An 18343-nucleotide genomic window follows, 5' to 3' on the forward strand; every position below is an offset into this window, starting at 1 on the left:
CAAGCACTCAAAGACTAACAATAGAGTCCTGGACAAAAGTCTCAACGTAGTAAGTAGTGTCATGGCAGGATGATCAGATATTCAAGCAAAGAAACCAAAAGTATACCTCTTCCTAATCAATAAAATTATGTAAAGTTTAGTAGGATAAAAAATCGTGCTTTAGTGTAATAATAGATAGGTTGATACTTGATCTTAAACTATATTAAGTACTCGATTTCCAAAAAATTATTTTCTCGTCTATGATTTAAGGAGTATTCTACAAAAAAATGGTGGAGCCCTTTAATGTGTGAATAATTAAATTATTCTTTGTCTAAATGAATCTAAATTGAACTGATTAAACATAACTTTTTAGACCTAAACTGAACTAAAAAGCTGAAAAATAAATCCAAAAGAACAAAGCCATACGGACATACGGTGCACATTGTTATCTGTTTAATGTAAAAACACGTTAATAAGTACTCCACTCCATATAACTTTTTGAATGTTAAATTGAATGTCTCTATCAGTCATGCCACGAGGGAACAATACAATTTCAACTCTAAGAAACATCAATTCTGGAGAAAGATATCAAAGACCCCATAAAAATGCAGATTACATCAGATTCGACTAGATTATTCGAACTGTGGAAATCGAGAAAAGAATCAGTGACAAAAACTTGCATTCGCGTGACCTTCCACATCAACAGCAAAGCTCGAGTTCATAGTTCACAGTGGTCTTCTACTTCCCCTGCACACTTGTCTTACATCCAAGTGCCGCTGTCTGCAACTGTTCATCAGTCAGTTAATCATTCTTGCTTACAAAGAATTTAAGATGACTTCAATCACAAACTTAGATTACGCTGCATACGTACATGTTGCCAAGAGTTAACATTGCATCACAAAATCAGAAGTTGGGGATGACTAAGTAACAGTCTGACTAGTCCAATTAAACTTGAAAACAGTCTTGTGTTCCAAACTCCGGCTGTGGCATTAGGGTAAGGCTTGTCCTGGTCAAATAAAATATACGAGTAACACTTAATTGTTTACAAAATGCATTTGCATAACTAAACCAATATTACAAAACTGACAACTCCAGCAAAATTTACCTAGCAACTAATCTGAAACCAGATCAGTAACCGCCGGAAATCTGCAAAACCGCCTCGAGTCTTGAGCATATGATGAATCATCTTGATGTGGGACGGTCAATCTCTTCCTCTTGCCCACGAATCCGGGCCCAATAATTGAATCATACAAGTCGCCACTGGCCAACTTAGCTTCGGCGCGCATGTTATCAGCTGCATAACTGCAATATAGGAAATGGTCAGTCAACAACAACAACAAAGCCTCAGTCAAAGTAGAAAAAATCCTTGGCATCAAAGGATTTGTTGTCTTACTTTCAGATGCATCATTTGATCACAACGCTTGACCACACTCATGAAATATGCAGCGCAAATTATGTAAACAATTTGTAACACAAAGTCACAAAATACAACTTTTCATGCAGACAATATATAACCTTTTGGTAAGATATACTTGTACATTATATCGAGTGATAATAACCTGGGCCAGGGAACCAGCTTTTGAAGCTAGTAGGGTTGTGGGCCCTGTGAGGCAAGAAGGAACATAGCCCATAGGGAACGGGGAAACTTGGGTATCATACCCAAACGAAGAAGCCTATTCAACAAAGAGGTTGGAGGAGATGAAAACAAAACCCCACCCTACCCCTTCAAACCTGGCTGGGAGGTGGAAGCTCTACCCATTCCGCCACGTGATTCTCTTGATGTGCATTTAATGTTATTGGCCTAATAATTTCCATGAACTAAGTTTTATCTGCAGTGATTTAATTAATGCAGGAGACCCAAATTCCATTCTAAAAAAGCAGTGGAAACAAGAGATATTAAATGATGCTCAACATTTCACCAATAATCCCAACATAAGAATAAATACCCTAACTTATGAATGATAACCCTCCAGTTATGTACTTGCATTCCCAACCCTCCAAATGCCTCAACAGAGTCGGGAACTCACAACACCGAAATTCAAATAAACCACGTATCAAAAATGGATTTTGCAGAGGCAAAAGTTGTGTGAAATGACTTCGGTGTCTAATGTTTTAAGTTTTAACACATAACCACATAGAGAGGAACGCTTAGTAACCACGCAAGAATAACAGAAAGAATGGCAAAGGAGTTGGTGAAAAAAAAATATTAGGGTACATGTGAAGCAACCTATGAAACTGCCATTAAATGTCTTAATTTCTCGTGTTTTGCATTTGTAAGTGGGAAGACTTCAATTTCAATGCTTGAGATCTTGCCTTAAGGCTAGAGATTAGAGACTCAACTAATCAGCCAGTAACAGCAGAAACCGGTGGCAATTTCTTTTGTTTGCAACCCAGGCCTTTCAATTTGGTTCCATCGCAGTAGTAAAAAATTCAATAGACCTCCTCCATTCCAATATTATTGCACCATATAGTATTGCACAAGAATTTAGGTAGTGGGTAAAGGGAGAGAGAAAGGTAAAACTAGAAACTTGTCCATATGATTGCAAACATTAAATAAATCAACAAGTGTGAACTGTGAAGGTGTAAGGGTTTGTTGGGTATTTATAGTGTGAAAACAACTATTTCATTTTCTAAAATGGAAATGGTGCAATATATGTGAAACTTCCTTGGTAAATTGTGCAATAATATTGAAATGAGGAAGTAAATTTTTTTTTAGATTTCTTGACAATAGACTCTTTCTCAACAATTCTCCATATTGAAAAGGTCTTAGGATTCTAGGAACTAGGAAGTTGGTGCTATGGGAACACTTCCATGTAATCACTTACATGCTTAGATTAGATACGTCTAATTCCCGGATATATTTGAAATAAGTTCAGAAATTGTATTTTAAGCTTGTATAATTGTAATAGAAGCCTCCAAATAAGGGGGGGTATTTATGTTGTAATATTCAGACTATTGGAAATATGTTGAATACCAAGGTTTATGCAAGAAGTTTGTATTCTAAGCTTGTTTCCAACAGAAGCCTGAAGCCTCTATATAAGGAGGCCATTCAAGTTGTTTTATACTTCCTCTGTTCTTATTTACATGACACAATGGTGTTTTAGACACTATTCACACAAATAACTTTGACTTCCTTTTGTGGTTTATACATAAGAAAAAACATAGTCGTGTGAAATCTTATTAGATTCGTATCAGTAAATATTATTTAAATATCAACTTTTTATAAATTTTTCCAATACACAATTAGAGATATTAATGTTTGAAATCGTGCATTGGCAAACGTGCCTAAATAATTGTGTCATTTAAAAAAGAACGGAGAAAGTACAAAATACTGGAAAATTGATGAATGGGTTTACCCAAGAATTAGAGTGAAACTCCAGAACCTTGTTTCTTTATCCTGGGGAAAAACTTATCAGTGTGGTGTAAACAAACGAGGATTGGGGACTTTATCTTAGAGAAGGTGGCTCAGCTTTTAACCTCTAATTGGTAACTTCTTATCCATTTTAAACCCTTGTCAATCCTTATTCCACAAGAACATGGGCCTAGGGATGATGGTTCCTTAAGAGTTGGTTGGTAATCTATAGTTCTGGTCTATGTTACTCGGACTCTTCAATTTCCACAAGTACCCATGTTGCATACACGGAAACCCGATACTCGGACATGAGAATGACACTTGGACCCTCCCTTTTAATCCAAAGTAGTGCAAAGTTTTGAGAAAACGGTGTGTCTGACACATCCCGTGTCATTCAGTGTTCTGTGACTTCTGTCCCTTAGTCCCACCCTCCACTTCTGCCCAGTCATTCAGCAGTTCTGTCTCTGTCACTCGCTAGTTCAACTCCACTTCCCACCATGTTTCACTTAGTTACGAAACTTATAAATCAGTTATTTCGAGTTTATGTGTGCTACACTAACTGATGTTGAAGGTGGAGGTGACATAAGAATAAACCTAATGACAAGACACAAGAGCCTGTGCTGAAGAAGAAAATCTTCTGAGCAACTGGTATTAAACATTAGACCATCCACCAAAAAAATTGCAGGTATAAGGTTCACAGGACATCATCATATAGCCATATATCACCTTGTTTCAAGGACACCAAAACTTGTCCATACAATATCACTCCAATAACAAATGACCACAAGGAAAAAAGTAAAATGTTATGGTTTTTATTAACTATGTCACTTTTAAGTGGAAAAAAAAAGTGCAAGGCAAGAAACAGAAATCATACACAAGAAAAGGGTTGTTAAGATGATGAAGCAATACCGTTCACGTATTGTTTGAAAAGCTTCTTTTGTTGCATAAGGTAGCCCTGTTTTCGGATCTCGGTACCTAGAATGCATGAAATTACATACATTCATTTAAACAGCTTAAATAAAATACAGTCTGGTAAACACAAAAATAAGGCATCAGTACCATCTCTTTAAGTCTATGGGCATTTCCTAGATAGAAGCTTCCTTCATGAACCACATGGTCCACAATTCCACATGTGATTTCAGTTTATCTTACAGCAAAAGCAATTTCTTGTAGAAGGATTTGTTAAATGTAGGTGGTCTGTAATTCTCAATAATAGATATTGAAAGAAGCTATTTAATTGGGCTCACTGAGGATATTGCATTTGGTAAGAATTAGAAATTGTATTGAAAACTGAGCACCGATTAAGAATTGAAAAATCCACAGTTTATAATCTATCAAGTAAGCAAACCCCACTTCTGGGCTTCCAGCCTATATATTTCCCAATTAAAAAAAAAATACAGAACAGAGGAAAAAAAAAGAAAAAAATAGCATCACTAGCTTTTGCAGTACTTACTTTGCAGGCAGTCCAGTGACGGCACATAGAGCTTTCTGAGGATCTGAAAGGAAGAAAGATACATATCAAATTCTACATTATTGATAGGAATAATTGAATTAGAATAATGAAAGAGACGAGCGAAAATGCATCTGAAGGTGTATCCCAGTGGTCTATCCTTTCTTCCTCCTTCATAAGGTGCATGGCTCAAAAACCATTTCCCATCATAATAACATCAAATGGGCTGCATCCAGTACCATATTAAACAAGTAAAGAAAAAAACAACTTCACAACCCTTTATAGCCACTGGTAGCCGCATACAACATGATTGAATGTGCGACCATACAGAACTATCCACAAATCAACGTTCTCAATTAATCTAGAAAGCAATCTGATACAAATATCTAGACAGAAAAAAGAACCAAGGATGCTCGAATATGACATAGAACTGTATCTTTATGCAAAGGGTAATAAGTTAATAACACACTAAAAGACAAGGAATCAAACAAGAATGTGGTCCTTTATGCAAGCTAAACCTAAAAACTTCAGCATGCTACCAACTCAGACATTAAATAACAAGTACATAACTCTATCAGGATGGCCCCCATTCTCATGAACTTACAAGGAACTGATTTTGTTGAGATCTCTGACTCAAATGATAGTCCATTTCGGAATTCAATAACTGTGTCACCTACAAGATTTGCGCAGGGGTCAGGATACCCATATAATCAATGTTCAAACATAAATTGATAAATAATTTTGATTGTCCAACTTCAGGGAAAGTTTGAAATCATGTGCCAGCCTCATACTATCAGTAAGTTGGTGGACTCTTGCAAGCCCTCTAGTGTTATTTATCTAAGCTTGAATTACGTAAAACAAAGAGATTCGGTAAGGGACTAAGAGTGGCTATAAAAAAAGAAACGCTAACCATTTTTTGATGAATATCGCATTTGTGGGCCGGTATAGACTTCTTTATGCACAATAGCTCTTTTCTTAACTTCCTCTTCCCTTGCTAATACACGCTCCAAGTGTCTCAAGTTCGTAATTTCTGCAATATGTCAAGTATAAAGAAGTGAAAATCACAAGCTCCTTTACTGTTATTGACTCCTTCCGTCACCTCGTATTAATAAAGATATAAAGGTAAAACCTGTCTGAGCAGCTTCCAAGAGCATTTCTTCCTGAGACATCCGCTTCTCCTCGCCTTCTTTTTTTCTTTTTACAGGCTGATATAATTCAAATGAAACATATGTTCCACATCAGAAAAGTTATCTTTTTTAGTATCTTGGAACAAAAATGTGTAAACCAGATTATCTCAAGTTAGCAGTTACAATACTTAGTTATTTGTACTAAAGCTTGACATAGATAGAAACTGACAAAGTTCATCCAAAATACCTGTAAGACAAACAACTTTAGATAATTTGAGTACATGTCTTATACCTCTGCTTAAGTGGAAAAGTAGTTATGGTTACAAAGAGTGTTATTTGTCACTAGCACTGAGCTTCATATGAATGAATACGAAGCCATTAGCCATATTGGTATTAAAATATACAAGTTTTTTCCACATTAGTAAGAAAACAAACCTAAATATTCAAACGTCATTTAGAACAATTTGATCAGAAAAGGGATGGGTTTTTATAAGACGCCTGATCATATGTTTGGGTTCATATGATGGCTGATTATATGTGTGTGTTTATGTGAGCCTAAGTTATCGTACTTTTTAGAGGAAAAACACTATTAGGCTTCTATGCTGAACTGAGATTATAGAGAGATCTTTAGTGCCTATTTATTACATAAACATCGTTTAGAGTCCTGGAACAGTTTGACGAATTTTCTCCTGGTGCTCGAGTTTTCACATAAAATCTTATATGTCCTTTATTGTTAGTCTTGATACTTCCTGCCTGTTATCATGCTTGCTGATTCCTTACAAATAATTCTATTCTAGACAACCATAGGTATATAGGTTGAATTTAATAGCAAAATTCCATGAATCCACACTTCCACAAGGTTTATCATGCTACTCAACCTTCCTTTCCTTGAAAGGTGCTAAAATTATATAAATTCCGGAATGGATATGTTGAATTCTCTAATCAGCATAATCTTCTAAGCCTATACTGCAACATATTCTATTGGTTGGTAGCAGGATATGTAATGATTCAGTCAGACATAGGTCTCGGATTAATATAATTTCATTCGATATCCCAGACTTCGGATGGAAGGTGGTTGACAAGGTCGTAGATTGAATCAGGAAAAACAGAAGAACGGGGAGAAAGACTCACCTTCGTTGTAGCCTGTAATGCAGCGCGAATTGCTTCTCTTTCAGCCTGCCTAACTACAACAGCAGTTCTAGTAGATTTCCTCACACTTTTCTCTCCTTCAACTTCATCACCTTCCTCATGATGATCTGGGGTCGTAGGTTGATCAGAGTGCTTCTTTCCATCTGGAGCCTCCATTGAATTTGAAACATCCTTATCCATTTCATCCCTCAAAGATTCTTCTAATTTAGATAGGTCCTTCTTTTTCTTTTTCTTCTTTGTTTGTGGCTTTCCTGTATATACCAGACGCTTCTTTGGCCTCTTCTCCCTGCAAAACAGCAGAATCTTAAATACACTTCCATCATCAAAAACGAACAATACCTCAAGTTCCTATGATTATTATAAACCTTGCATCTGCCTCATTTTGTCCTCCATCATCATCAGGTTCAGACTCCTAAATAAGAAATGCATGAACAGTTTAGTTAAGGTACTTAAGAATGTGAAACATTTCGGAATCAATGAGAACATTTAATGATGTGCTGCGAACTTAAACAACAACAACAACAAGAATCTAAATGGTGTAATTTAGACACTCACATCTTCATTAAAGTCACTATCAAACTCATCAGCGATCTCCGGTTCCGCTTCATATTCATTGTCATTTTCTTCCTGATAGAACACAAAAGCAGGAAAAATCTTTATAAACTATATACTTGCATTTGCATAGAAAAACGAAGTCATACCTAATTTGAAACATGATCCAACAACTATCCAAGCAATAATATAAACCACCAGTACATCAGCAAAACAACAATCACTCAGCAAGACATATGAAGAAAATAAATTAATCCCCGGCAATATAAATAAATTGAATTATGAAAATTTTGGAAGGAATAAAAAAGAGGGAAACTAAATAAAATGGTAATTAACTAATTACTACTCCTAATTATCATGAAAATCAAATTCAACCTGATACAGCAATATCATAAACCATGAAGAGTCCCCTCAAAAAAAAAAAAAAAACCATGAAGAGCAATAATAATAATAATGTTGACGGGATTCGATCCGCGGTGTTGGGTACCACCTCCAAGGGCATGTCAAGAATGTTCATTTGCAGTTAAAATTATCACAAATTTACCTCCAAAAGAGCGTCTTGATTCCAGAAAGCCTCATCTTCTTCAACCTCGTCATCAAGCAATTTGTTCATCCTGGTGAAAATAGAAAATACCCATTACATCAAAATTAAAAAATATAGAGGAAAAATTAAACAATTGATTCAAAAATTGAAGTTTTATGCATTTTTGTTACTGTATTTTTCTCACCGTTTTCCTCGAGTTGCTCGAGAAGTACGATCAAGGAAGCTTGGTTGTTCTTCATTGGAGGGTTCCATGATTTTCTGAAGAAATTGCGAAGTTGAAAACCCTTTTTGATGAATTTTGGTAATTGTGTTCTACAGCTAAGTAGCTCGAATTAACTGAAATGTTAACGGAGTGGATTAGTGAGAAATAAACGTTCAGTATCAATTAACCGATAGAAAAAAAGAACGACAGGTTGTGGTTTGTGTCGAGCCCGCGGGGCTTGGCTTTGGTGCTGGCTACGCCCGACCCAAGGCTTAGCGGCCTTTAGACCAGGCACTCCCATCAGTGGTAGAAAAGAAAAAAAAAAGCATGATAAAAAAATTGTTCACAAACCACATCAACGAAGAGGAGAAGAAAAGTTCACGCGAGAAAGCTTAACAATCTATGCAGTGAACGAAATCGCGTCTTGACCAGCATGAATTTGTGGGTCTCACACAACCGTTAGGGCAGAGAAAAATGACGTTCAATGGTAAAAAATGAATTGAAAGTTAACGTTTTTATCAGAAAAATCCAAAAAAAATAACCAAACAGACATGTTGAATGGGAGTTTGCCACGTGTCCCAGTCAGCAACACTAGCCAATCACATAATGTTGTTCAAATCGTAACGTCTCTATTGTTTGGCGGCTAAATTTAGTCAAAAATAATTATTAAAAAAGGGCAACCTAAGAGAAACACAAGCCACATGTCAAAAAGTGACAAAGTCGTATCTTGCCTACATGCTAAAGCCAAATTTCACTTATTTTAACCTGTTTTGTTATGTCAAGCCTTATTTTGCTTTTTTCTAAACAAAATGTGGCTACTGGCCCACGACATGACACGTGGTGTTGCACAATGCATAACGTGGTGTATCCTTGGTATCGTGCTTGCAACTGTACGTGATCCAGTGTCTTCTTTCAAGTACTTTGTATAACTTTGTTTAAAATCTATAGCATAACTTTGAGTGGAATGAATTTTAGTAGACGAACCCAATATTTATGAGACCATACGTGTATGAGTGTATCCAAACTTTTAATCTAAACTTATTTTTGTTGCTTCCTCGTTTTTTTAACGTGCAAAAAATAACCAACTATATAACGAAGTCTCTCATGTATGACCTCTTAAAAAGTTGGTAAAACAAAAAATATCTTTTTAGTTTGAGAAAGTAAATTGTTTTCTTCTTGGTAAGTTGGTAGTTAATATATTTCGTTTATCCTAAAACACAAATCACATATTATAAAACATAAATAAAGTCAAATTTTATCAACACTCTTAAGATCAGAGTTGTACATCTACCACAACTGATGTGCTAATAATGGTCCAATGCAACCAAGAATCGTTAAACTACTGTTCTTCTGGAACTTTTTCTTCGAAATTGTAGTTTTGTTCAGTTTAATTTAGGTCTAATAAGTTCAGGTCATTTCAAATTAGGTCTAATAAGTTCAACAATCCAAAAGAATAGAACCTAAGTGAAGAATTCAATGACTTTTATTGTTAACCCTTTTGTCATAGTAGTAGTATTCTTCTTATTACTATAATCATCGTTACACGTTTACGTTTCCGCGTTGAGTGCAGTTAGGGTTGCAAATGAGCCGATACGTTCGCTAAAAACTCGCAAACAAGATCGGTCAAATGTCGTTTATTAATTATTGAACGAGTTGGAACAAAAATTCTAGACTCGATAAGTGAACGAGTTATGCTCGAACAACATCACGTTCGGCTCGTTAATGTTCACAACCATGACCACTCGTTTGGAGCTCATTACTTACTCGTTTATAACTCGCTCAAGCTTGAAAAAGTGATTTAAATGGAATATATTATAAGTTTTTTTATTTAAAATGTAACCCTTAAATGCCAAGAAATGTATATGTAACACCCTAATAATTCCTTATATTTATAATTCCATTTTCCGACTAATATAAAAGAATTACCAAGATATTACCGCCACCGTGATAACGGCTACGCCTATTTACCAGAATTACGCAGCAGAAAATAACTAACTTTCAAATCATAATAAATTGTTAATGGTATGACTACAAAGTCGGAACCGTTACGGCCCAAAACAAAAACCGTTAAAATCCATTAACTAATAGTCAAATAGTTAGTTTAGTCATGACTATAAAATAAAATAGAGTTTATAAAATACGGAAGTAGAAAATATAAACTCTCAACACAATCCCATGATAACTTCTTCCGCAAGTTATCTCTAACAACCTGTTTATTCAAAATGTACTCCCCAACAATGCAAATGCAATGGTGGATCATCATAGGGTCATTAAGGCAAAGGCCATGACCGAAAACATGAAGCACGAAGTCAGCAAAAGCTGAGTACGAACAAGCTAGTATAACATTCTATCCAAACATGCTTCACTCGAATTAATAATAATCCACATGCAAAAGCCATTTAATAAACAAGTAATCATGGAGACAAGACGCGACGCACGACACGAACCTTGACTCACATATTATTTAAGAAGTAGCTTCGAACGGGTAAAAGAAAATATCCATAAAAGGAAAGATAACGGTGTTGGGAGCCCTCCAACCACCAAATTAAATAAAGGTCGGACTCCTACCGACAGTCGGGTCATACCGACGAAATTCATGTGCATAAAAGCATTAAAACGAAAGAATGGAACAACGTCTTGTATCATTCAAGGAGTACAAGTTTTCCGGCAAGACTCCCCCCCATTGTTCATACTCAAGGTATATACGTTCCAAGAGTTTTGAAGCTCATTCGGGTTACACTTTACGTTAATTAATATTTTATGTTCAAGACGACTCAAGACTCACCAACAAGACATAACATACAAGCAATTAAACAATGACACTTTATTTTAATCCTTTAGGACTTGTGATCAAACATATGACTCAAATGATATTACTCCCATTGTTCCTTCTCAAAACACTGTTGAGATAACCCGACATTGCCAGTTAACAAGCGGAGTGTGCCCATAGCACGAATAGTCCTTAGTTCAATTCACATAAACTTCCCAAACATATTCTACTTGGCGGTAGAATAAATAATGCATTGCGGCATATCCACTAGGCTCCAAGTATGCTAGACATCTCGTACAATAGCATAACCATAAAAACTTGCATGTGAAACACTCATACATGCATATAAACCTGAACAACATGCTTGACATAATTCAACGATTATAAAAAAAATCACAACATGATTGTTCACATAAAATTCATAAATTTAATAATAAAGCATAACATGGTTGTTCACACATTAAACATGAATTCTCAACACTTCAAGTTCACATGATTCACAATTAATAACATCACATAATCCTCATGAAATAGGTGGTCACCCTAGTCATGTACGTACCTTGAATACCTAAGTACGGAGGCCACTTTGCGAATCAAAAGCTAGAAATCACCTCCTATAATTAAAATAAAGGAACTTAATTACTATCCATGTTTACTAAATTTTCAGCAACTATTATAGATTCTAAAACCTTTGTTTTGAATAAAAATTAATCGTCATTAAAAAATTAATAGTCTCAATTGGTCAATTAAAGTCCTAGTTCAAAAACATTGACTTTTGGCCTTTGTAATCATTTAAAATCAACACTTTAAGGCTTTATATTAAATCTAAAAATTAAGTTTGATTTCCATAATTTAAATCATCATTAAATTATGTAAATTCAAAATGCCTATTAAGTTGGGATTAAAACCCTAGTGATAAACAATCATAAAAACCATGTATTGATAATAAAAATTGACACTTTATTATTTTAATAAATCTGAAAATCATAACTCTTCTAATTAAAATCAATTTCATGAATTCAAATACGAAAAACATCATAATACAATGTTCATAACCGTTCCCAGCAGTTTAAATAATTAAAATCAATAATAATAATATAATAATTTAAATACGGAATTAAATTAGGATAAAAGTATAGGGAGTATTTGGGACAACAACCCACAACACACACGAGCACCGTGTGTGTGTGCGGGCAGCAAGGGAACAGCAGCAGCGAGCACAGAGGCAGCGCGCATGAGCACGGGGAAGGGCGTGCACGAGTCTGGGCAGCGAGAGGCGAGTGCGAGTACGGGCAGCGAGGGGGATGCTGGGCGAGCACTCGACACAACAACAACAACAACAACAACAACAACAACAACAACAACAACAACAACAACAACAACAACAACAACAACAACAACGCACACATCAACAGCACGAGGTTGTGCTTGTGGGACGAGGTGCTACAAGAGGCGAGAGAAAAGAGATACGGGAGGCGAGTGTGCAGCGAGGCACGAGGGTGCGCGGGTTGGGCGCAGCACACACAATTAAGGCAGGGCACGAGCACGGGAGTGTGCCGGGCTGTGCGAGGCAAGGCAACGAGCAAGGGCTCAGTTGTGGGTGAGGCCAGACGAAGAGAGAGAGAGAGCCGAAAGAGAGGAGAGGAGAGAGGAAGGGTTTATGAGATTTTGAGGGGATCAAGAGAAGGGAGGGTTATATTTATAGGTTTCTAGTACTCATGGGCTTAGGTTTTAGGAATTTGAGTTAGGCTTGCAATTGGGTTTAATTAGAATTAATTACTAGCAAGCCTAGTTGGATTTACCAACGGAATTGGATTGGGCTCCGAATATAATTAAAATAGTTTTGAAATACGACCCAACAATTCCCGAATAAATAAATTCATTTAATTTATTTAATAAAAATCCGGTTTTCGTAAATAATTAATAATTAAATTATTTAAAATAAAATACATTTAAATCACATTAAATGTAATTAAATTCATAAAATCCTTTATAAATACATTAAAATATATTTATAAACTAGATTAGATTCCGTGCATGCACGGATTATGAATTTTTTTTTTACAAAATATTTAACTAAATATCCCCAAACTACTGCATAGTTATAAAAAAAATTTAAACATACTCATTTATATTTATTCATCTAATATGCATATTATATATGTGTAATATGCTACTTTGACCGGCATATCGAGTGAATATGATTTCCATTATTAATGTGTCGATGCTAGGGGTGTTCATCGGTCCAAACCCGGACCAGACTGGACCGACCCAAACCATACCAAAAATAATTCAAGACCCGAAGACCAGACCAATTATGCTTGGAACGGACCCAGATCGGACCGAAAAAATCGGTTCAAAACCCAGACCGGACCTATTTTGGCCGGTTGTAGACCTATTTCTATATATTTTTTATTTTTTCTAAAAATTATGGTAAAAAAGAAGAAATATATAAAAAAAATTGTTTAAGGCCTATTTGAAAGCTAAAATAAAATACATTAAAATATAATAATATTTACAACATATTAAAGGAGATATTATATTTTAAATAATTTATATCATATTTTATTAAGTAAAATCGGTCTAGAGACCGGACCAATTGCATTCGGTCCGGTCCGGTCCATTTTTCGGTGCGGACCAATTTTTGCACACCCTTACAGCCAAACTCGCCACCTCATGTGTCAAAGTCAAATGATGGGGATGGAGGGAGCTACATCAGCATCTGCCCCACCCTATTAACATCCATACTAACATCCATTTTGTCTTTTTCACTACTCTTTTTTCTTTCTGTATTTTTCCTCGTAAAGTAACAAATAATAAAATACTAGATTAGATCCCATGCATGCACGGATTATGATAAAAAAAAATTACAAAATATTTAACTAAATATCCCCAAACTACTTCATAATTATAAAAAAAAAATTAAACATACTCATTTATATTTATTCATCTAATATGCATATTATATATGTGTAATATGCTACTTTGACCGACATATCGAGTGAATATAATTTCCATTATTAATGTGTCATTTGACTAAAATATTATAAAAAAAAGTAGTTAGCAAAAATATTATTATGTGGTATCTATTATTGCCATAAATTACAAACTAATATTTTTTTCCATACATAGATAGTTTGGCTCTTAGCTCATTATTGGTGGGGTATCTGGTAAAAAGGGTATAGAGAATAAAATAAAATAAAATAAAATAAGATATATTTTTTAGGAAAATATTTTAGGCGGGAAAATTTTACACCAGGAAGTGACATGTGTCATTCCTGGTGTCTATTTTAGTATATAGTAATAGATTCCAAAATATAAGAGGTATTACAGTCTACCTTCCTTAAAAGAAGATTCGTCCCGAAACTTGGGCACGGAAATCACAATTTGAAAATCAAAACTTGAGACTTTATGAGACTTTAATGTGTTTTCTTGCAAAAAAATTTGAGTTTCTTGTACTCTTTAAGTAATTCAACATGACAATATAAAGTGAAACTTTACTGAAAAACACTAAATTAGGCATAAAATAAGGGAAAGGTAGAAAGTGCGAAATTCTACCGCACTCTACCCCACTTAAAGAAAACGAGTTATGGCCTTGTAACTCAACTAACCTCGGGATATTTCTTTCTCATTTCTTCCTCGGCTTCCCAGGTAGCTTCTTCAGATTCTTGGTTAGACCATAACACTTTGACAATCTTAACATCCTTAGTCCGCGTACTACGCACTTTGCTATCTAGGATTTTGATTGGTCTTTCCTCAAAGGTTAAGCTTTGGTCTAATTCTATGGCCTCCGGTTGCAACACATGCGACTTATCCGGCACATACTTTCTCAACTCAGATATATGGAACATGTTGTGGGAGTTTTTCCTTATGATGCTGACGAGGAGGTATGCGGTCCAGGTAGAACTTGATCCACGTCACGTCCGGCCGAACCACCTGTAAAACAAGAATATTCCCGTGGAATATTTCCTCCGATGCTTAAGTAAGATTGGGGGTTTTTTAGAAAAATAAGATAGTATTAAATTAAGGGAGATAGAGAGAGAGTTGATGTAATCAATGATGAGGTATTTTCTGTATTGAAATTTGTACCCCCCTTTCTTGGGAAATGGGGCTATTTATACTTGGTGTCTTTATGGATTTAACCCGAAATAGGTGGATCCTGATTGGCTAATTAATGAGAAGAGGAAAAGTGTCTCTATCAGCATATTCCTCTTTTGGGCCATGGGCCAAAGGAATTTATTGGGCATATTGCTTAGTATTTGTCCCGTAAAGAGGGGAAAGTGAGCCAAGTGGCTTGCTGACATGTTTAAGTAGTGCCACGTGGCACTTACGGGTTGGTCCACATGACCGGGTAGATTTACCCACAAAATTTGCCCCTCAAGGAGGGTAATAACGTAAAGTCACTTGGTTAGTGCCATCTTTGACTGTTGGATTTTCCATGCCTAGTTTTTTAGGCTATGGTTGGTGGCCACGTGTCCAACCTTCCATTGTTGCCCCTCTCCTATATATAGAGGAGGGGTAAAAGTTTTTAACTTTTTAGATTTTTTCACTCTCTTGCGTTTTTAGAGAGAATTTGCTTCCAGTCTGCTCGCATCAAGTTTGCAGTCAATCATGGAGGACGAAAACCCTTTCTGCTGTCGTTCGATCTCTTTTTTAATCATTGCTCGGCTTCGTGGTCATCTGCTCCGTCATTTTTACCAGGTAAACCTTTGTGCCTTAGATTTTCAAGTTCATTTCGATTTGTGCCTTTCTTATAAGTCTTTCGTCGTTACTTTGTTTTTATTCAACTCTATGTCGGCAGTTACGCTGACGGTACCTCGATTTTTGGGCCATTAGGTTGGAACTTCTGGATATGGTGGTACGATCTGCACCGCACCAATATCCCTCATTTTAGCCCGTCGTTAATTTTGGCCTCCCATTATGCCTCTTATGCAGGATACGATGGCGAGGATGAAAAAGACGGTAAACTTAGCTGACCTTCGGTTGAGGGGACAACAGATGGACCCTTCTTTCTCAGGAGGGAGATCCATCAGAGTGCCGGCTGGAGAATTAAGTCGGACTCCTCCAGGCGAGGCCAAGGGCTCTCGTCATGAAGCTACATATTTTGATGAATTTTGGATGGAGGAGACGGAGGATGTTGGTCCATCTAATCACCCTGCTGACTCACTCGAGGAGTCAGAGAAGATGAGAGTGACGACGGGGTTGAAGAGGAGGCAACTGAAAGGCCTCGAGTTGCTGCTGTGGTGAGAGGGGAAAATGGTGAAATCCCTGCGAGCCAAATTTGTGTGTATCCTAAATGGATGAAGTGGCTGGAGAATGGAAAAAATTATGCCGATGGTTTGAACATATGCCCTTGTTATGAGATGAGGTTGCCGGCTAGTGAGGCCCTCCACTATTTATGATGTGGGCCCAAGAGAGTTTCCTGTGTACAATGGGGCACTAAAAAGAGGCTTGCGGATTCCCGTCCATCCCTTCGTGGAAGAAGTTTTGGATGGATTTGGCCTTGGCTTGTGCCAGTTTACTCCTAACTCCTGGACGAGCATGTTGGGGTATGTGGCCAAGTGCGAGATCTTGGGTTTGAGACCGTCTTTCAACGCTTTCCTGAGGTTAGTTCGTCTTCAAAAGGTCAAAGGAGCCGAGGGGTGGTTCCAACTGGCTAACAAAGGTGATTATGCAACTACTTTTGACAAACCGTCCAAACATCATCTCTGGAGGTTAAGGTGGGTGGTGATGTGGACGGAAGATCAGGAAATGGAGCTGAAGTGCAGTCGTTGGCAACTAGAACCTCGCTTTGCTGGGGGGAGCGAGGAGCTGCCGGCTTTGACTAGGCAAGAGTGGGACCAGATAGCCATCCACTTCCAAGTGGAATCTTTAGCAGCCCAAGGCAAAAATCTAAATATTCCCAAGTCTTGGCTTCCGTCTTGTTCCCAATTTAAAGATCCCATATTTCTGGCCGCCGCAGGTCTAGACCATGGGCTGGACCAAGGTATCTAGGATAGTTTTGATTAATCGGTACGTCGTTGCTTTAATTATACTAACCATTCTTTCTTGTGCAGCCTTTTCCATGTCTAAACTTCTTCCTATTGAGAAAGGTCAAATCGGCATTAAGGAGTGGCTTACTCAGATGGTTGAGCAAAAGCTGAAGGGGATCGTCGGCGGCCCTCCAGCGAAGGTAATTCTCTTAGTTATTTACTTTATCATTTTGGGGTCATACTCATTTTTCTTGTCTTTTTGGAACTATTGTCTTTATTCTTAATTTGTAGAAGGGTGAGAAGAGCCAAGCCACCCCCAAGAGGAAGGCAGAGGACAAAGTGGCATCGGCTGGGAAGCGTTCAAAGGTGAAGGCAATGATCAAGCGACCCAAAAAGGAGGACGTCGTTGAGGGGTCGGCAGATTCCCCGGTGGAGGTGATCCTTATGGCGATGACACCTCTGAGGCAACATCCGCCGCCAGAGGGTTCAGCGAGGCGGGATGATGCTAGGCGGGAGACCGCTCAGAAAGGAGTTCTTTCACCTTCCTTCGTCGAGATTCTTGATGGGAAAGGTGAACCTTCCAAGGCTGGCAACCCCGAGACGTCTCGTCAGAGGGCTGGTGAGGATGACGGTAAGTTATTGTTTTTAGTTCCTTGAGTTATTTTCTGAATATGATAAAAATTGAATGACGGTTTTCTTTGTCTTGGTACAGTGCCTAATCGGCAAGCTGGGGCTGGGGAGAAGGTGCATCACATTCCTCCTTCGAAGTATTTTTCTTTCAGGGACAAGGCTAAAACCATCTCTGCGGTGATTAAGGCCGTGCCTAAGGATTATGTGGAGTCATTTCCCTGGTCCTCCGACGGCCATATTTGGGCCATGCAGTCATATCTCCTTGACGTAAGTTAGTCATTCGATATTTGTTTGGATTTAAGTCTTAGTCCAAACTTTTGATTTTTTGCTTTTGATTTTATAGTTGATGGTTAGAGCCGAGCGTCTCAAGCGCTGGAAGGCCGATGTCACGGGTCAGCTCAACAGGCAGGTGCACAAAGCCACCAATGCTGGAGACTATGCCATGGCGACGGTGGAGAAGGTTCGGCTGGAGATGTAGGAGACGATAGAGGCTTAAAGTAAGGAGCTCACCGTCCAGCGGAGTGACAGTAAGAAGTACTTGATCAAGATTAATGAACAAGTACTTGTTATTGATACTCTTAAGGCTGAAGCTCTTTCTGCCCAGTCCTATCTTCAT

General features: G+C 37.3%; 1 protein-coding gene across 4 annotated transcripts; it reads right to left on the reverse strand.

Annotated features, from left to right (window-relative positions):
- Window positions 1-464: 464 nt before the first annotated feature.
- On the reverse strand, window positions 465-8704 carry LOC110795846 (SWR1 complex subunit 2). 4 transcript variants are annotated; one of them, XM_022000870.2, is made up of 13 exons: window positions 8338-8704; window positions 8154-8223; window positions 7613-7684; window positions 7423-7469; window positions 7040-7343; window positions 5911-5986; window positions 5692-5811; window positions 5386-5454; window positions 4785-4827; window positions 4241-4306; window positions 1085-1281; window positions 851-985; window positions 465-765 (listed from the first exon to the last, which is right to left on the reverse strand). In XM_022000870.2, exons 1-11 carry the CDS (start codon window positions 8403-8405, stop codon window positions 1092-1094), a joined length of 1125 nt encoding a protein of 374 aa, XP_021856562.1. In that variant the 5' UTR covers window positions 8406-8704; the 3' UTR covers window positions 465-765; window positions 851-985; window positions 1085-1091. The 4 variants fall into 4 exon arrangements, with proteins under 4 accessions (XP_021856562.1, XP_056692663.1, XP_021856563.1 ...); XM_056836685.1 differs by having other exon boundaries at window positions 465-759; window positions 5351-5454; window positions 8338-8665; XM_022000871.2 differs by having other exon boundaries at window positions 465-759; window positions 8338-8660.
- Window positions 8705-18343: the final 9639 nt, after the last annotated feature.

Source organism: Spinacia oleracea, chromosome 2 (genome assembly GCF_020520425.1).
Source record: "Spinacia oleracea cultivar Varoflay chromosome 2, BTI_SOV_V1, whole genome shotgun sequence".
Lineage (NCBI taxonomy): Eukaryota > Viridiplantae > Streptophyta > Magnoliopsida > Caryophyllales > Amaranthaceae > Spinacia > Spinacia oleracea.

Coding starts and splice junctions, on each gene's coding strand:
- LOC110795846 (XM_022000870.2), bottom strand. CDS start 8,405: ATGGAACCCTCCAATGAAGAACAACCAAGCTTCCTTGATCGTACTTCT. Junction 5,987..7,039: donor CATTACAGGCTACAACGAAG/GTGAGTCTTTCT, acceptor GAATTATATCAG/CCTGTAAAAAGAAAAAAAGA. Junction 1,282..4,240: donor TTTCAAACAATACGTGAACG/GTATTGCTTCAT, acceptor CCTATATTGCAG/TTATGCAGCTGATAACATGC.